Source organism: Stigmatopora argus, chromosome 12 (genome assembly GCF_051989625.1).
Source record: "Stigmatopora argus isolate UIUO_Sarg chromosome 12, RoL_Sarg_1.0, whole genome shotgun sequence".
NCBI lineage: Eukaryota > Metazoa > Chordata > Actinopteri > Syngnathiformes > Syngnathidae > Stigmatopora > Stigmatopora argus.
In genome coordinates this window covers 8,051,587-8,072,082 of record NC_135398.1, presented here as the reverse complement: position 1 = coordinate 8,072,082, position 20,496 = coordinate 8,051,587, and the positions used below count along the sequence as shown (strand labels likewise).

The window sequence follows — 20,496 nt, the reverse complement described above, 5'->3', positions numbered from 1 at the left end:
ACAAAGATCAATGCCTTATTGAATAACTCTTTTTTGTTGCTTAATATTACACCAGGCATAATTATTGCCTCACTAGAGATTAAGACCAAATGTGTCAATATCAGGGTAGCAGACAGTACTACAGAGAAAAGTGGAAAAAGAGGCAAATGGATGGAAGATTTCTTCAACTGTTTATTAAACAGCACATACATATAACACTCATTCTAGATTATGTGCATATTCTAGTCAGACACTTTTCAAATTCTTATTGCTGCACATTTTCATGCGGAGGAAAATGACATTCATTGATGATGATGTTTTGTTTGACCCCAACATATTATACATGGTTTTCTCATGTGCTCATTGGATGAAAGTGCAGTACCGCAGTAATGGTGGAAATGGCGGAATTACAATTTCACAGACAAAAACATACCACACGTGGCCTTTTATGGAGTTTTGTTGCGCATTCCTCCTGCTACTTTACCTAGCGTGGAACTTGGAGAATGACTTTTTTTTTATTAAGATGAGTATACGGTTATGGTTTATTGAGGAGTTTTCATTATTTGAATTGATTTGAAAAAAATGAAATGCTGGGATCAGAATATTTTCTTTATATGTACCTTTATTTGATAAAGGGGTCATTTATGAAAGATTTAAATTTAAATAGACTAAATATGGTGCTGTGTTTAAAAAAATACTGCTTTAAAATCTAACATTGAATTTTTTTCTTCATCAATAATGTCAAAAATTCCATGTACGTATTTTTGAATTAGAATCTGATGGCTTAAACACTAATCAAGCAAATAAATACATTTGTAAGTTATCATGGTGAATAAATTCCTTGAAGTCACATAAGATCATTTACATTTGGAATGGCAGGAATATGAAATGAAACGAAAAATAAATCAAGAAATGATCTTGAGACTCAGTTATAAGTGCTGTTTTCAAAATTAAATTACTCGGAAAAATGTTGAACATTAGACATGATTATATTATGATTTGAAGGTTCTCGCTACAACAGCAAGTTACAGTAACGTTGGACGTTTTCTGATTGCTTTAAAACTGCATATGTAAATATAGGATAATTAAATGACTTTTTTTCATTGAAAACACTATAGTAATTTAACTGTGTGTAAGTAACAATAAATGACACATTTTGAAGTAAATAGTCATTACATTTGTGCAAAATAAAGGAGCGGACGTGCACTCGCATTAAAAGAAGTTAAAATTTGAGTAGTCATCACTAAAATTCCAAAAATGTCAAACTACTCCCTACAAATAAACTCTGCAACTTTCCAATAAGCCACAGACCCAAAAAAATAATTCCTCCCTGAGGGCCATTGAAGAATGCATTGTCATCTTTAACATTTTTCGAAACCTTTAGGCCTCATTACAATGTCACAATGATTGCATAAATAAATAAATCAAATGGCTGCAGCCAATCCGATGTGCCCTTGGTACAATTTTTTTTGTCTGGATGAATGAAGTCATTGGACGGAAATAAAAAAAGAAAGGATGGATGGAATGCAGCATGACTTTTGTCTCTCAGGAAAGATCTTTGAGTCGTCCGCCCTGCTCGATGACAGCGCGAGCAAACTGGCGGAAGACCCTGTCCATGTAGGTGCTCCGCCTTGGCCACAGACCCTCCAGGAAGCCAATATGGCCGCCGTGGCAGGTGATGAGCATGGCCAGGTTGGGATTCTGCTTCACCGCCTCCACAGGTATGGCTAACAAAAGCCGAGAGAAAACAAAAGAGAGGTGACGTTCAATGCAGGTTTTTTTGCAGCACGAAAAGGCTTTACCGCCCCCTACCGTGGGACGGGGAAAAGACGTCGTCGGCGGCGTTGAGGCACAGCATGGGCACCTGGACGGACTTGAGCCTGTGGACTGGACTGGCGTCGCGGTAGTAGTCGTCGTTGGTGGCGTAGCCGAACATGATGGACGTGAATCTCTCGTCGAACTCTCGGATGGTTTTGGCCTGCGATTGGACGGCTCCAGTTTTTTTTACCTAGGTCTACAATGTCTTGTGTGTCTTGCTACTGCAACCAAGAAATTTCCCAAATACGGGATGAAATAAAATTCTAATCTAATCTAATCTAATCTAGTCAGCCTCTTTCTTGCTGCCCCAAATGTGCACGTTACGGAACACGGCGAAATTAGCGGCAGTGTGAACGGGGTTCACGCGGAGTGAAAATAATCCCCTACCTTCATGACGTGGTCGATGTCGTAACACTTTTCTAGCACGGGTCTGTGTCTGTTGGTCAGATAAACAAAGGCACAAATTATACATAACAATTTTAATACAAGAAAGATCATCAACGAATACATGAAATGTCCAAAATTGGTTCTTAAATACGCCATTTATATTAAGATCAATGATTAATAAACTAAAAATTCGGAATCCATAAGGACATTGAAATTCTAAAATGATTATTGTGTGATATTCCTTCATTGAGATATTCCCAAAATTCATGTTATCTATGTTTTATGACCTTTTGCATATCTACAGTTCCCAATTGAAAGATATGGCGCAAAATGTGACGAGCCAGTCCAATTTAATCTTCCGACTGCTAAAGCCACGCCAGAGCACGCCGCCCCCCTCCCCTATACCCTGAGTAGTGACTAGCAGCCACGCTAATCCCACTTTGGCCCCCCGCTTGACCTGTGCACCGAGGCTTGCAGGCAGCTGGTGAGGTAGGAGTTGAAGAGGAAACGGTCCAAAGGCTTTTCCAGGGACGCCGTGCACTCGAACACGTCCCAGCCCGCCGAGAACACAACCACCCCTCTCAGGCACGTCTCCTGGCCCTTGCGGCCCAAGTAGTTAGCTAGCATCATCCTAGAAGAACCAAAAAAAAAGTCCCTTAAGAAATGAAACCACTATATACCGTATTTTCCGGACTATAAGTTGACATTTTTTCAGCGTTCAGCTGGGCTTGTGACTAATACTCAAGTTTTTTTTCTCTCTCTGGCCACCGAAATCTTGTTATGTTGTTTATTTGCGCTCTAATTACCGCCATGCCTATTTAGCCTATTGTACTTCATTTTACTATTGTTACTTTAACGTATGTTTGTCCTTGATTTCTAAACAAATGAAAAAATTGTCCTTGCCAAAATGAGACTCATACTCCAGTGTGATTAATATATTTTTTCCTTTTCATTGTGTATTTTTTGGCTGGTGCTACTATAATCGGGGGGGCGACTTATAGTCCGAAAAATACGGTATTCCGCCCCCTTTTTCCACTTGCGACTGGTTTGTCGGCTAGTTTTGTACCTAGTTTGATTTCCCTCTCATGACTCAGACTAGGCCAAAGCGGATGATGAGCAGGGTGAAATTAATAAACATGAGTGATCCGTGCTCCCGGGATTTTTGTTACGTGGAGACATTAATGATAATCTCGTTTAATCCCCAGCCCTCGGGATCGCCGCTTTCAGTCGCGTTTGACAACGAATCCGCCAAGTGGCTTCATTACCCGCCCATGGACACTCCCGCCGCCATGATGGGCGCCATCTGGTAGCTGGAGTGAATGTGCTCGATGACGGTCTCAAGGTCCTCCGTGTTCGCCGCACAGTAGGTCCGAGGCGTCTGGGGACGGGATGGGATGAAAGCACATTTTGCATCATTTTTAGATTAGTAGTCATTTTTTTCGGCATACATTTTCACACTGCAGACCTTATAAATAGGTTTTTCCTGATTCTTTCCACGTAGGGCTTTCACTTGTCTTTCTATTTTGTTTTCTCACACATTGCACGTTACTTTACTCCTTTACTAATGCAAGCAGGAGGCCCGTCGGTCCCATTTCTCCTGACGCTGCTCATTAAAATTCAAGTCAAATCTGGAGCTAAACACTGAATTCCAGTTTGCTTCTTCCCTTGTAATTTTTTGGGGAAAGCGTACTTTGTGTAAAGACTTTTATCAAATGCTGGTTAAGCATCCATTTTTGCAGAAATGAAGTACACTACTTGACGTCCTAAATGCAAAGCAATACCTCCCGAGATACAGATATTAAAATCTATTCTGGTTCTTTGTAGGCTTTAGGACACATGTGTCAAAGTGGCTGCCCGGGGGCCAAATCTGGCCTGCCGCATCATTTTGTGTGGCCCGGGAAAGTAAATCATGAGTGCCGACTTTCTGTTTTAGGATCAAATTAAAATGAAGAGTATAGATGTATATTAAATTTCCTGATTTTGCCAATTTTAAATCAATAATTGTATTTTTTTAATCAATTTTTTCTGTGTTTTTAGTTCAAAAATCATTTTCTCTGGCCTGGTTCATAGTGGTGTGATTCTCAAAGCCTGAGCCGTTTAAACAATGCACAATTGCCATCAGACTAGCACAGAAAACAAACAAAATGCTAAATTGTGTTCAGAACATGGCACAATTCCCGATTGAAATGGGAGACAAAGACCCCCATTCTGGCCAACTGACACCGAGCCAAGTGTGCATACAATAAAATGGAACAAACTTGGTGAACTCTGGCTTCAATATGACTTTTGAAGTAACAGTGTCCGGTATTTGCTCATGGGGCCAAAAATAACAGTGTTTTCTGAGGCAGCAATGGATTTCCTCAATCCCCCGTGTTGCCTAAATAATGTACTGTACACAGAGAGGGGATTACAATAGGTGTCAGGACAGCCCATGCTCAGCTGGCTCACATTTCTTGGGGGATTGGTTGAAACACACACACACAAAGAGTGATTACATCGGATGTAATCGGTGCCAGTATGGGCACAATCACGACATAGTCTTGAAACTAAAAACAAAGGTCAAGCTACACTCATAAGGCGGAACATTTAGTACTGCTTCGATCTAAAATTCTGTGATTCATCTCATGAATCAGAGTGTCAACATTATAAAATAGTTTTTAAGTAAGATTTTGAAATTGCTGACTAGCATCTGAAAGGAGAAAACTTGGCGAACCTCAGATTAGCCAACTTTCTGGTTGAAATTCTTGGCATGTGTCAGTTTGTTTTTGTTTTTTTTAACGTTGTGTGTGCAAGGTGAGCCAGCCTTGAATTCTTACCAGCAACGTTTCCCCTGACACGCCCCTGTTGTTGAAAACCACAGCTCTAAAAACACACAAAACGGACATGCATGAAACACTTGAGCCGTTCATTCACCTATTGTTCTCAATGTATAAAAGCAATAACCGACACATAAGCGGAACAGAATTATTCAGTGGTGCATTTAGTATTTTAATCGTCAATGTAATGTAAAGCATGCATCTATAACACTTATCCTGTGAGCTAAAAGCTATGACTAAGCATTCTCTCATTTAAAAATAAAAATGTAGAGTAAAATGTAGTTTTCATTTTTTTCTACTGCTACAATTTTTATAAATGAGTGGTAAGATTTTTTCAGTCCTAATTCACTATTCGTTCCCTGCATTTAAGCAGGTTTATACCAAAATAGGCCTGCACGAAAAAGGGAGAAAATGTTACAATGAAGTCCATATTTTGTTTAAATATAAAAGAAACTCATGTTTACGTTGGTGCTGAATGAGGTTTCAGGATTTTATTTTTTTATAAATGTTCTTTTATCTCCATTTTGATTTATTTTTTCCACAGTCATTTACAATAATTGCAGGATTTTTTAAATAAATGTTTTTTTTATCTCCATTTTGATGATTTTTTTTTTCCCACAGTGATATACAATAATTGCAATAATCATCTTAAAGTGTAGGATCGGGATTAATCGGGATACAAATCATATCTCCAGATATGAAGCAATACTATACTCTATTTACAGTACACACAGGTAATATATACTGTATGTCCCCTTTAAGAAGTGTAGACCCAACTAATGGATGGTTTCACCTTCCAATTTGATCTTAAATACATTTTATTGAATATACTATATTGTTAATTGCTTTTAAATGATGTACTTTAAATCATGCAAACCTCATTAAGTTCCATTATGTATCGAAAAAGTAAAGCCATTTTGCCTTACATTCAATGCAATATGTCTATAAACAAAAAAAACAGACAAACTCTAAGCTTATTTTTTTGTGCAGTGCGCGCATACAGCATTAGCATTGTTCCCCATCTATTATCTAAAGGGCCTGCGTGAAAGTAACTCAGCAGAATAGGTGGGGCTTGTCGACAAGAGCAAAAAAGTAGGAGGGGGGAGGTTAGTGAGGTGCTTCCAAAAAAAAAAAAACATACTGCAGCGTGCACTCAGAAGCTGCTCCGGGCTAAGCTGCAAAGCTTGCGGTAGGATAAGCTGCAAATCATTAGGCCAAACACACATTTGCGCACACACACGGGCGAGGGATGCAAGATGCTGAGTGGGCCAAGCTTCCCAAACGTGGCGAAATCAGCTCTTAATGCACACCAGCACATGATTTGCGGCCGTCACCTAAAATAACCCCGGCCTCTTTCGCACAGAGACCTCACCCCTGCAAAAAACGGCTTTGTCGAGTGCACTCTTTAACCTTAAAGACTAGAGGCAAAAACTCCCCTCATTGAAGTCACCCCCAAATCCCGAGTTCTCTCACATTATAATTTTGTTTTGTGGCTCTGATGTGGTCATTTTGAGAAAGATTCATGGCTTGTACTCTGAACAGAAAAACTGCATCTTGAATCCATTGAATTAGCGCTTATTTGTTGTCAATGAGTTCGCTTTCTCAATTAAAAATGGGGGCAAGATCACCCACCTATAGCCTAGATCCCGACTCTGCTCAACCATGTGCAGGATGTAGGACTCCCGGCTGGTGCCGGTCAGTCCCGGCAGGAGTAGGACGGTGGGTCTGGCAGAGGGGTCGGGATGAGTCAGGCTGTCATCATTGTCAAACCAATCCAAGGAGATCTGTCCTCCATCTGCCGCTTTAATAAGCTCGCTGTGGAAAGAGGTGGCACATAGCAATCATTATCTCCATGACCTTTACCTTTTACCTTGTTCTACCTTAAAAGACACGGATTGAAGTCAAATTCATCTGAAATGATAAGCCAGATGATCACGTTTTAGTGCTATTGTAAAAGAAAGACAACACCTTCACCATGGGCATCACAGTAGAAAGAAAGAATCTTGTTTAATGAATTTAAAGAACATGGAATTATTTTTTTGTAATAGTGAAGAAAGTGGCCCTGAATGCCAATGCAAGTTGACAAATTGCTCATATGCCAAATGATCATACAGTCAGTCGCAAGTGTGCTTGGAAAAATATTTTTTAAAAAGGGAGACAAAGCACTGGTTACACTCCATTGATTCCAGCTTTGGTCCATCTTGGCCTCAGTAAATTAAATTAAAAAATTGATTAAAAATGACAGAAGCTTTGTAAAATATGCACCTGCATAGCCAAAGACACGATTTGTCCTTGGGTTAACCCTTAGTAACTTCATTAACAGGGAGGATTTAGGGTGAGAGTGCCCAGTGCTATTCTCAGTGATAACGCCTGCAAATGTGGCTGTCATTTTTAATAACAGCCATAGGATGGAAACGCAACGTAATACCATCGCAAATGTCTTTTTAATATCATCAATGATGACGCCAAGAGGACAACTTGGACATAAATCCTAGTAAAAACCTTTAGATGAAGCAATGCGCTCATGTTGTCATTTTAAAAAATGTTAATTCATTCCATTAGGGTTGTAATGTCTATGTATAAGTCATTTTTACGGCAACAAGAATTTCTCGCGGCTATTATTTTGGTGAGTTTTACCTGGTTTTTTTTTGCTATTTGAAACAGGTAGATGAAATTATAGTAGTGACGCAAGTATTTTTGCTCTTTTCTTCTTGTTTATCAGTGTTGCTTAGGAACTGCAGTTAGATTTGAAACAGTGAATACATTCCGAATTCTCGGGTTATCGCAGCGTCACGCAAACCGATAAAATTCCATCAGCCATTTGTTGTGTCATGTTGAATGTTGAACAAGCACTCACTTCCTGTAAACGACTCCAGGCTTGGCGGTGACAAAGGGTCTGAGCAGAGTCTGGATTCGGCTCTCCCAGCACCAGAAGGTGGGGTAGTAGGTCTCTGACACAATGGGACATTGCTCACGAAGAAATTGGTAGAACTTTTTGCCCCCTGAGATGAGCTGCGGCTTCTGCAATATGACCCAAACAAATGTGTTTTTTTCCATATCAACTGATGTTAAATGTAATGTAGCCTGCCAAAATTAGGCTATTTTTAGCAATATATGACTCACAATCAAAGGATTTAAATGTGTCTGAACTCATTGGCGATATTGACAGGGATAGACGTCTAATATATTTGAACTGGGAAGCCCGGCAGTAAATATTTCAGTTCGGCTGAAAGATCTTAAAACCTTTATATGGTTAGTAATTATTTTTGGTTATTTAAAAAAAAGTAAACATCAGCAAGTGTTATATATTATTATTATTCATTTTTTTCTCAATGCATGTCTAAATTAGTGTTGTTAATAAAATCGAAATCAGTAAAATTAAAATGAATAAAAACAGAACTACATTGTAATGACAATCCAAGAAAGACTCAACGGTGGATTTTTTTTCATAGTCAGAGTATTGAACTTATTGCCTGCCATTGATGGCGATAAACGTCCTATGTATTTAAACCGGGAAGACTGGCTGAGAGCTTTGAATAAATACATTAAATGAGTGCCCTGTAGAGTTTTTTTTTAAATCATTATTGCCGCATGAATGGGTTGAATTAATATATTAATAATATAGTAGCTTCACCATGCTGGAATTCATTATATAATATCAAGAGACTTTTATTTGTTTCTTTTTTGTCATTGTAGCACATCTTCAGGGACGATGAATCCTGTGAAACAGGTCGTTCGTGTTGCTTTAGTGCAGAAACAATGACTGTGGGACATACACAAAACAGATAGGGGGCGCTTCTAAGTAATATACAGTATCCAGACATCCGGTCAACTGTAACTGCCTTGACATTGAACGCACAAACGGGTGCGTGTGTTATACCAACGTGAGTGTAAATGTCCTGCAATATAATTATAATATGATTATTTCGTTCATTTGAACATTGGTGGATTAAACATTCAGTGGGTCATTTTTTTCAAGTGACAATACGACCACACGATGACGCCGCATCGAGACGTCGCAATCACGTGTGCGCAATCCAGAGGAATTGATGGAGAGGAGGAATTGATGGAAATAAAGAAAATAAACAGGGCGGAATTACCTTTGCCACGGATATGAGATAGTAGCAGGTGTACGCCGCACTAAAACCCAGCACCAGAGAGAGTCCTACTCCCGAGTCCAGCAGACCAACTTTCACTTGGTTTTCCAGGTAATGAGACAAGTCCCGTGTCAAAACGTTGAAATTGAGCTCCGGCGAGATCATGGCAAGGCGCACCGACGCTCGGAACGGAACACTGGACTGTGTGGACAGCGCCCGGCTCGCCGGGGCGTGTGCGTGCGTGCGTGTGCGTGCGTGCGCGTGTGAGTGTGCTTGTGTGTGAATGCGTGTGTGCGCGCGTGCGTGTGTCGGTGAGTGTGTGCACTGAAGGAGACTGTCAAGGGGACCTCGTGAGGGTGGTGGCGAGGGCATCAAGTAAACGGTGCATGTAAAAAAATCACCACGCGAGGGCGGTATAGTGTCCGTATTACCGAGGTGGAGCACCATGGCTATGCAGACCGGTTATCATTATACGAGGTTAGGAGAAAATGTGATGGCCAATTTGATCTCATTTTCTGAACCGCTTTATCCTCATTAAGGTCTCGGGGGTGCTGGAGCCAATTCCAGCTGTCACCGGGCCAGAGGCGAGGGACACCCTGAATCAAGGAGATGGGCAACCATGCACACACACCCATTCCCAGCAAAATCTGATTGAGATCACGTCATTAGCATAAGGGACTCCAAGGGCTCCATGTATTTTCTACAATGTTGAACATGCAAATTAGTTGGACATCCGACGACTACAAATGCAGTTTTAGACAGAAAAGCAGAGAAAAGCTGATCATTTTTGCCATATTTTGTTGAAAAAAACAATTTTATTCAAAGCATACATGCAAGTCAACACATTTAAGTCACGTTAAGACGACCAAAAACGACAAGACAAACGTTCGGGGAGGGAAGGGGCCGCTTTTAGTTTCAGGGGTGCTGGTGATGATCATTAAAAAATGTTAAAAATGACAAAATTGAGACGACATTTGTCATCTCATCACGGCCTAGATGACCCCGCCCCGACGCCACATGCTAAGCTAAGCTAACCAACACAACACAACATCACGATCACAATCTTTCTGTTTTAAACCATAATTCACATCTCACGCTAACACACATTTTATGATTGTCGCTTTGGTTCTCCTCAATGCGGTTGGGCAGAAAAGCTAACAGAAAGCATTTCTTCCGCTGTCAAAATAAAGGGCTAGCTGTGTTGCTATGCTAATACTGATAACGGCATGAGAGAAAAATAAATAAATTAAGAAAACATCACATTTTTCTGTGTAAAATGTGGGCAAGTGATCATGTATGTTTTTCTGAACATAAGAGTGCAAACTGGGGCTAGCTAGCTTGTTTAAATTAGCCGTTTCATTCTGGTTTTGTCACATTCACTTGAGAACATTTTTTTTCACTGCTCAAGTTGAAATAAAAAGAAAACATTCCAATACGTTCAAATTGAGAACATTTCTTATAATAATAATGAACATATATCATAAAAATAAAGTTAGTGAGGCCAGCGGTTCTCAAGCTGTGGTCCCCAGACCCATGGGGAGCACAAAAATATTTTGTGACTGCGCTATTTGGGATTTGTTTCTGGAAAAAAAAGATATTTTATATAGAATTGTGTTTTTAGAACAGTAGATGTAATAGTGCAGTTTGCCATTGTAGATCTACTGCATTGGAAAAAAATCAAAGTCCTAGAACAATTACATGGTTGTAAAAAATATTTAATCACAATTAAAATATGAGAAACTCCCTTGAAAAGTAGCATTTTGGTTTGATATTAAGGCCTATTTTGAAAAAAAAAGTGACTTGTTTTAAAAAATGTTTACTGGTTTTTGAAGTAACATTTCTTACAGCGTGTTAACTCATTCAGTGGCAGCCATTTCTCAAAAAAGACACCCTAACTCTTTAGGGGGCAAGTGACTATTTTTTATAACAAAAAATGGAAATGATTATTTTTGAAACATGTCATTATTATGGTACTATAAATAAAGTTATAAATAAATACATTTTTATAAATTAATAAAATTATTATTGAAAAAAAACAAAGTAGTTCAGTAGTATTTCAATCATTGGATGACTTCAACAGACGTCCAATACATTTCACTCATCATCAAAAAAGCTAAGTCAAGCACCACTAAATCTAAAAAACATGTTTTTCTATCATTATGAGCATGACATTCCCTATAAAAAAGCATCCCCCAAAAAATCATGATTTAAAAGAATTCTTTTTAGGATTATGAGAGCGGGGCAACATTCAAGATAAGAGGTTCCTGGAGCCATAGAGTTTAAGAACCCCTGGTTAAAACATTCAAAGAAGGTGGCAGCCTTCAAAATAAAGGTCCAGTCAGGCAAGGAGGAAGGGAACCAATACTTGAAATTAAAGCTGACATCAGCGTGTTTGCTCGAATCACAACGCACAAAAAACAAGAGGGCCCGTCTGCAACTTGCAAGAAGGGCGCGCATCTAGAAATTGGAGCACAAATTTGTAACCCTAACCCAGGGGTGGGGAAACTATCCCACAAGGGGCCGCAACGGATGTGGGTTTTCATTCCAAAGCATAGAAAGGTGTCCTACAAGTGCAATTCTTGTTTCCTGCAGAAATCTCATTGGTTAAACTGTCTATGCTGGATCGGTTGGAACAAAAACCTGCCCCCACAGCGGCCCCCGAGGACCAGTTTGCCCACCCCTGCACCTAACACCAACCGGGTCCTTGCCAATAAGGTGTCCAACACAATTTAGCGGAAGCTACAAGAAGTTAGTAGGAAAACAGCAAAAGTTAGCAGAAACTAGCTAGTTGGCCAGCACAAGGATTTAGCGGAAAATCTGGAAGATTTCTAGTATTACATTTACGAGACAACTTTTGCACGTTATCTTTAGCAATTTCTTGTGACGTGCTTTAGGAGCATTGTTAGCGCTTTGTTGTGACGTAGGGCCAGAGACGCCCCTTTTTTCCAGATGCGCCTCCGCCTTGTGAGCTACAGACACATACAATTGGAAAAAATACGTTACAGCGGTTGTCATGCCAACTCGAGTCCAACCGAAGAACCGCACGACGACAACTTGGACAACACCATGACATGGTTACTTAAATAACATTTCATCCTCAAGTGTTTTTCATTTGGTCGTCCGCTTTGACAAAATAAGAGCGCTAAGATTCCTCAAAATTGCTGGAGGACACCGAGCTCACCCGCGTTGCACAGGCAGAAGAAATTAGACAACCCGAGCTCCACTTCTGATTCTTCTATGCTTTTCCGAGACCGCGACGCAGAAAATATGGGGCAAAGTTGGAGGAAGAAAAATCGAAGGAAAGCTATACCATCCGAGAGTTAGTTTCTCCGGAAAAATGTCCCAGGTTGTGTTTGTGTCGACGGCCGCGGTTGTTCTTTGGACATTTTCTGTAGGTGGGACAGACAGACAGACATACACAGTTTGTTAAAAAGTGTAAGAACGAACCTGGTAGAGCGATTAGGTTTTGCACCTGGTGATGCACATGACCACGGCCACGATGATGGCGATCTGCACGGCGCCGATGACGGACGCGATCAGGACGTAATGCAGCTTCTGGCCACTGGGGACTACGTAGAGCACGTTAAAGTCCTGAAGCTCATCGCAGCGGGCGCCTTTGTACCCCGACTCGCACCTGCACGGGTGAGAAGGTTACACATTCGCATGCTGTATGTCACGGATGTTAAAAACAAAGCCCCGGGGTCTAATCCCACCCTAAATTTTGTCATCACAGTCAGATTAAATACACATACCTGCAGGTGGGCATGTTGTAGTGTATTTCGCAGCGGCCGTGCAGACAAAATCCTGGATGTGAGTCGCCACAGCTGTTTGGCATTCCGGCGTAAAACCCATCCCCGTGTTCCAGTCCTTTGGTTTCTGAGTGGGGAAAGCTGTCATACTTGTAACATTTTTCACCAAATCTTTAAAACTGTATTACAGTAATACCTCGCCAATTCGCGGATCGACTATTGTGGATTCACCTTATTGTGGGGGGGAAAGGCAAGTCACGATTGGAAAGTATTTCACTGTCTATTTTTGGGAGTAAAATAATAGTACAAAGAGCGTTTAAAGTCCAAATAATATCAAATAGACGCATTAAAAACATTGTCCTTGCATCGTGGTTATTTGCTGATTTCGACAGGTCTCGGAACCTAATAACCACGATAAACGAGGTATTACTGTACATGGTGGCATATCAATATCTTGACATATAACGACCCGTATCATGTTAGGAGATTCTTTTCGTCGCACGGCAATAGTACACGTGATCACAGACGGGAAGCCTTGTCAACGCAACACGGCATCCGTGTGTCCTTACTTACCCAGGACGTTTACTTTGAAAGGGCCACCGTCGTCCTTCCTACTGAACTTATCTTTGTCAGCTGGTGAGAAGAGAAAAGATGAGAAGGGCTACTTTCGGTTGGCTATACTGACATTGGCGTATTTTTGCGACATGCGACCGACCGACGCACCTCGACACCTGCCCAGGTGCTCCACGTCGATCTGTTCCTGCTTCATGCACGATGCCTCTCGGACCAGACAGGGACTGTTGTACGAGCTGCCGTCAGTGGCGCAGACGGGATTCTCATTATGCCCGCTGCAGTCAATGTTGCAGATGCACCTGAAGACAAAATTAATAGTAGCACAACCAATCAGCCTCAAAATGTCCCCATCACCACTCAATAATGAGTCAATCGGCTCCTTCTACCAATGATAATGCCTGTAAGACAATTGAAATTGAACTGTATTATTATTTTGTCATAGCACCAAGTCAATTGGTTCTGCCATTCAACTTCAATTGTGCATATTTATATGGATGTATGTTTATTGTGTTGTTTTTTCATGTTGCGTCATTCAAAAATAAAGTGAGTGGATAAAAATCTATCATGACGGTTGTATAGTTGCACACCAATGTTTTATAATTGGACACATTTGTTCATATCACACAGCATTACTTAGTATATGCAATATGTGTTCGGGTGGTGAGATACTTTTGGTGTTGTATTTGTAGTGTTACTTCAACACCAAACGGCTTGGTCTTTGCCTAGATGGGGTACCTCAGGGTCTAGGTGTTTTTGTCAAATGCTATTGGTCCCGTGGTCTTACCATACATCCTCTGCATCCTCATCACATTCTGCGCCGTATTTGCATGTGCTGCATTTGTTCTTCTTGATGACATCGGAAGCAGAACCTTCTTCTTCATCTACAAACGATAGAAAATATGTAAAATACTATCATTATTCATAATAATTATATATTTATTTGGTGGGAGCCAATCAGAGTGCCTGCAGAAAAGCCACAAAAACACAGTGACAACATACAAACTCCATCCAGGTAGACTAGAACCCATCAGGGATTGAACCCTGATGAGTTTAATTCGTTTTAAATTACCAAAGAGTCAACTGCCCTATAAAGGAAAGAAAGTCATTGCAACTTACTATCTGGATCTCCAGAACCTGAACCAGGATCTGTAAAGAAAAGAAAAACAGTTTTTGTAAATGATCACTGAGTTCTTATTTTTTGCCATGATTACCATCAGAACACGGTCCGTGCGCCACGCGGGAGATGATCCTCTGCTGTTTGCATGACGCCTGGCGCCGGTAGCACTCGTTCTGGTACGTGTCCCCATTGGAGCCGCAGACCGGGACGTAGTTCTTGTGGCACTGAAAAAGTCCAAGGCAGTTATCTTATCATCTGCTGTCGGAACGTGATTATTCACCGATGATCGGTCATGACCCACCTGGAACTGACAAACACACTTCAGCTGCGAATCGTCATCTCTGCACACACCTCCGAAGCGGCACGTGGACTGGTCGCACACGCGCAGATCACTCTTCTTTTCGGGAACACCTAAACAATGCCAAACATTGCACTTATAAACTTGTTTTAGTCTGTTATTCCAGTCATTAGAGGGGTGTCACGGGCCGTATCTTAGTTGTGCTCTTCTTCCAAGGGCAATAGGGCTGCCACTATTAATATACTAATCAATGATCAAATGAATCTATTTTCAAAGTTCATAAATTATTTAGAGCCCGGGTCTCAAATTCATTTTGGCTCGCAGGCTGCATTTACAGCTCTTGAATGCCAGACTAGTTTACTCTCTGGTTGCCATTGACGGCTCGAGATTTCCAATAATTTTGAAAGTCAAAATGGATTGGAAGCTAAGCGCTGTCTTTGGTGCTGAAATATGAGCATTCACAGCTAGTTCTCCAAGTTGAAATAAAATGGACATCTGTCATTGTTAATGGAAGCTGAAGAATTCATTTTGGGTTGTTACATGCTTCTCAAATTCAACTTTCGTGAATGTGTGTGCATTTTCTTCTTAGAGAGACAAAATGCGCTAGTATCCTGTTTATGAATTAAAAATTCACCACAGAGACGTGTGCGTATACTGCCTTTGATCACACACACTTGTCTTTCTGGGCGCGCACGCGGCACCCCCTCGCCGCCGTTAGAATGCGGCAAGAACAGACGGACGGTGTGCTGAAGTGCTGCAGGACAAACTCAACATCAAATTCCACTTTGGAACTCAAATCTACAAACACAGCATTTCCCTATTGGCTTCACACAATGTAAACGAACAAAACGCTAGCATGCTAACATCCACGCGCATTGCAACTTCAGGAAGTGAGCATATACGACAGCCATATTTGGTCAAGTGGGCAAAACAAGGTGTGACTACTCAACATGACCACATATGGTTAAGTGGGCGGAGCTAAAGGCGAGAAATAATGAACACTCACAATCGTACTGCCATCGAGTGGGAATCGATCTCACACTGCCTACAGTGAAGTCAGATGAAAGAACCACTGCATCATTATTTCTTTCTTTTTGTTTGATTTGTAATAATTATTTTTTTGTCCATTTATTAGTTTTTAACCTTTTTTAATGTATTTTTCATGCCAGATTAGTCCCTGGATTAGTCGCCAAACAGTTATAGACTCTGGAAATCAGGCGAGCCCACAATGCCATTCCATTGGCGACCAATCAATGTCAATGGTTTGTTATTTCAGTAATTGTGATTATGCTAATTGTGTCGATCTTTTGATTTTCTGTGCCATCCGTCTAATTTTAGCATCCAAGCATTCATTTTGAGTGTTCACGAGGACTCGTAATAGTGACAAACGGAGGCACTTGTGACTTACACCATCCTTAAAGATAAAATAAATGCCAATTGATGAACGCTGTCATTATTACTAAAAAGCACATGGCCGTCAAAAAATCAATACATGACCAATCATGAGCCATTTGATCAATGTTGCTGTAGCAACGCTGATAAAAGTCCAATCGTCTGGTGTCCAATCATCCTTCTGCAGTGAATATAAACGTGTTTGTCACTAATAGATATCCAATTTATTTCAAATGGAAGAGTGGAAGCGAATGAACATTCATGTGCTGCCAAGCCTCGCACTTCAAATGCATTAGACGTCTATCACTGTCAACGGCAGCCATTGCATTGAATTAGGTACTTATTGTTGCGAATGGCAGACAATGAGTTAAATGTTGGAAATATTATTTTTCTTTAAAAACAACAACTTTGTTTCACTTTTGCATTTAAAAAGGAAAAAACAGTACATTTCTCTTAAATACTTATAAACTAATGTAAAAAAAATGTTGTTTATGCTATTTATTTTGTTTCTTTTTAACTAATTAGAAGCCAATATATTTAAAGGTTTATTGATTTATCCTGTGGGTAAAGAAAAAAATTATATTGTCACTGGGTCTTCATGATATAATTGCAAAATATTGTCATGCATCTTTTAAAAGGTTGACTTATTGGCTGCCATTGACATAGTAATGAAATAGTAGTCCAATCCAGTTCAAATTGATTGGTCGTCCATCGCCACCAAAACAGTGAATGAGTTCATTTTTTCAACCCTACACAATCAGACAAATGATTCAAAGTTTGACCCCCAAATCTGTGACGCAGACCAGCAAGCCACTTCACCGCCTTGTTTGTAAGATTACATTCATTTTGCAGCGTTCAAGACGGACGTTATATGACGTCAAATATGAAAACCACTGGCAAACGAGCTACAACCTGAACTCTGAACGAAAAGCACTTCATGAATGAACTTTCCCCTTTGCAGTACGTATTTCTGATTCCCATCAAATGGGGGGTTCGGTCCCCCGGAGCGCGTGCACGCGCCACAGGAGAGCCACGGAGGCTGCAGGTTGCACGCACGCGGACGCGCATCCCCGTGAGAGGAACGTGCTCATCCTCCTCGTCGTCAATCCCTAAGAGTTATGAAAATGAATTTATCTCACCCGCACACGTTTTTCCTTTACACTCTCCGCCCTGAGGCTGGTAGGAGGCGCGCGTGGCCGCGGGCACGCCGAGCAGCAACAGCAGCGACACCGACAATGTGCACGCGCGCACCAGGCAGCCGAGTATCCCGGCGGTGCCCGTCGCCATCGCGGATGAGCAAGAAGAAGAAGAAGATGGACGGTGGAGGAAAAAAAGGAGAAGACAACCGGGAGGACGTTCACCAAACGGCGGCAGCGACGAAGGCAAGCATCCCGGCCTCCGCGCGTCCTCCTCGGCGTGCGTGAATGCGTGCGTGTGCCCCCTCCTGAGGGACGCGCCTCCTCCTTCCGGAAGGATGCTGCGCATGCGCACCGCTGCCGGAGCAGAGGAAGAACAACAAAGAGACAGCTGGCCTTTCTTTTGGCATGGTGGGCAGGTGCTTGATCTTTTGCTGCCATGGACAGCGAGAGACGTCCAATCCATTCGAGCTGCCAGGTTTCCCACTCAACAAGGATGGGACGTCTATTGCCGTCCATGACAGGCATTGCTCCCAGGGACTGCAAACGGCATCCAATCCAATCGCAGCCACACCCGCCCGCTTCAAACGGGTTGGACGTCTATCACCGTCCTTGGTGACCAAATAGTTCAATTCACTCCAAACCAATTGGACAAATACTGGAATGCCTTGCGTTTTTCCACACACGCTAACATCGACTGAAACCTGTGCTGAGGTTTTATCTCGGCGGCTAATCTTCATCTGCCTTGCTGGCCACTTGCAAGATTTAAACCAAATCTGCGATTATTTAGAGCCCCATATGGCTACATTTGAGCTGAATCGGCACCAAGCAGGCTAATTGCTAATCACATGGTTATAACGAGCTTACAACATGCTTATTGCAAAATATTTGCCACAAGGTGAATGACATGCTTGTATCGTGGTTACTACATGATTTCCAACATGCTCAACAAATGCTTCCTGAATATTTGTCACGTGGTCATCGTACGATTCCGTCGCCGTGCCGACGGCGGCGGGCTGCGCCATCTGTAGCCGCTCGGCCGCCCCTGCCGAGCCGCCGCAGGATAATCCCGGGCGTCCCGCGGGGGGTCTGTCTTCGCCTTCTGATAATCGACTGGTTGCCACGGAAACCAACTTTTCCATCTCATACACCGTTTCAAGTGCACAAACGCCAAGTCGTGCATCACATTTTCTTCGCTATCGTTAACACATTGGCTTTCATCGACAGATTGAATGATCGGTCCCTGCCCCACCATTCAAAACGGACTGGACCTTGATTGGCGGCTATGACAGGCCTGCCACAATAAATCGATAATCAATCTAATCTAATTTAATAGCGGATGAATCCGTTAACAATATTGTTGACCTAATGTATCAAACAAAAAATCTGAAGAATAAATGTGTTTTTTTACATTTTCTTATATTTTTTATTTTAAAACAGGAAGAAATCAGACTATGAGCCATTTACTCCCATAGAATCATTGACATAAAATGTGGGTTTGTACAAAAAAACAATACTTAAGATCCGCACAAAGTAAAAAAAAAAAGAATGCAGATTTGCAAGCCTTTATTGGATGAAAAGACCAGCTCTTAGAATCCGAATAATCAGGATGAGAAGCCGCGACGAGGCGCATTCGCATGAGAGCCGACAGACAGCGATAAGGAGGATTTCTTTTTCAATCCACTTAGGAGAATCTTGCTTCATTTCAAGCTTTTTATTTGTTCCCATTGACACGCGGATGCACTTGCCCATGGCGTGAATGACAACATTTCATCAAAATGCTACAAACTAAACTTTTTCAGTGTTGTGAGCTCGAAGCTACAGAAATTTGTATAAAAAAAACTGAAACTTTTGAATACTTTATTGCTTTGTGTGTCAGTAACAAAGCAGGAGTTGTAGTAGTCCTAATTTCTATTTCTGTGGAATTTAGTCAACTTCTCCAATGTCCATTTCCATTCATACTGTGTCCATTGGAATTAGTGTTCTATACAATTGGGGTTGGTTTAGTGGAAATTGATAAACTTGTATTTTCTTTTTTTTAGTCTCTCCTGTTCAGCTGCTTAGATGACAAGAATTGGGAGTCCAAGTGTTTTTATTGGCTGAACAGTTTTAATGTACCACATGGATTTGGGCGATAAACTTGTTTTCTGTTTGTCCTTGAGATAACATGCCAAACATTTGTAGTGAGAAAAAGCAAGCTGTGAGTACTACATCAACACACACATTAGTTAGAATGGAAAAAAAATTCCTAGAGTTGTTTTGATAAAGAAAGGAAAATGTCATTTCAAATAAATTACTGGGAATTGCCACTTTTCCAACATCGTACCTGTCTACATTTCAGTAGCGACATATTTGACAACCCCCGACAAAACAAGTGAAGAAAATGGAGTCTGAGCAATTAACATTCCTCGCCAAACCCAACTTCGCAGAATAGCCTAATAAGACATTAATACAACACATTCTTATTCGAATCATGAGTCACGCCTCAAGGCCACATGCTAAAACATTCTCCTTATTGTACATTCCTTCTTAAATTCCCACGATGTTTCCTTATAATCCTCCCAGTTGTCAGGTCTAATTCATGGCCGCCAATGACAGTCTTCAAAAGCCTCTGATCCGAGCGAGCGGGCTTTATCAGCTCTTACAGCAAAGTTTGGTTTGGACAGCGCTCACTTGGCTTCTACTGTTAAACATCAGCTGTTTTTGATCAAAGTTCAAACCCTCACACAAATGCCGACTAGTATTTAATTTCATGTCCTCAAAGGTATCATTTATTTGCCCCCTTACTAGCAAGTAGCCATATGGAATTGACCACCTGCGAGTAAAAGGTTCACGTCTATGGCCGAACAAATCCAATTTTCTCCCTTGACCTTGCCCATTTGGAACCCCTTTACACCCACAAAATGGGGCCCCTAGAGACTTGGGGGCTGCTGCACCGCTAACACCCCCTTTCAAAATCCGCCCCTGGTTCACATGTCCACCATTTTTCAAGTTTATTAGACAAATAAGTTTATACATTTAACAAACACACCTACAATTTGTACTTAAAAAGAAAAAAAAGAATTGTGTGAAGTGTGACCATACATGGAATTGTTGATCGATGTGGATTGCTTGGAAGGCTTACAAAAAAAATC

The 20,496-nt window shown here is 41.2% G+C and overlaps 2 protein-coding genes across 2 annotated transcripts; both read right to left on the bottom strand.

Moving 5' to 3' along the window:
• Nucleotides 1–1,455: 1,455 nt before the first annotated feature.
• On the bottom strand, nt 1,456–9,434 carry abhd3 (abhydrolase domain containing 3, phospholipase). Its single transcript, XM_077615352.1, has 9 exons — nt 9,101–9,434; nt 7,858–8,021; nt 6,633–6,815; nt 5,001–5,046; nt 3,450–3,562; nt 2,642–2,815; nt 2,185–2,233; nt 1,792–1,957; nt 1,456–1,706 (listed from the first exon to the last, which is right to left on the bottom strand). The coding sequence occupies exons 1-9, from the start codon at nt 9,260–9,262 to the stop codon at nt 1,525–1,527; spliced, it is 1,239 nt and encodes a 412-aa protein (XP_077471478.1). The 5' UTR covers nt 9,263–9,434; the 3' UTR covers nt 1,456–1,524.
• Nucleotides 9,435–9,878: 444 nt separating this feature from the next.
• On the bottom strand, nt 9,879–17,681 carry LOC144085754 (tomoregulin-1-like). Its single transcript, XM_077615353.1, has 10 exons — nt 17,366–17,681; nt 14,838–14,947; nt 14,631–14,760; nt 14,536–14,565; nt 14,204–14,300; nt 13,570–13,718; nt 13,420–13,479; nt 12,850–12,973; nt 12,570–12,731; nt 9,879–12,486 (listed from the first exon to the last, which is right to left on the bottom strand). Exons 1-10 carry the CDS (start codon nt 17,511–17,513, stop codon nt 12,402–12,404), a joined length of 1,095 nt encoding a protein of 364 aa, XP_077471479.1. The 5' UTR covers nt 17,514–17,681; the 3' UTR covers nt 9,879–12,401.
• Between the last annotated feature and the right edge of the window lie 2,815 nt (nt 17,682–20,496).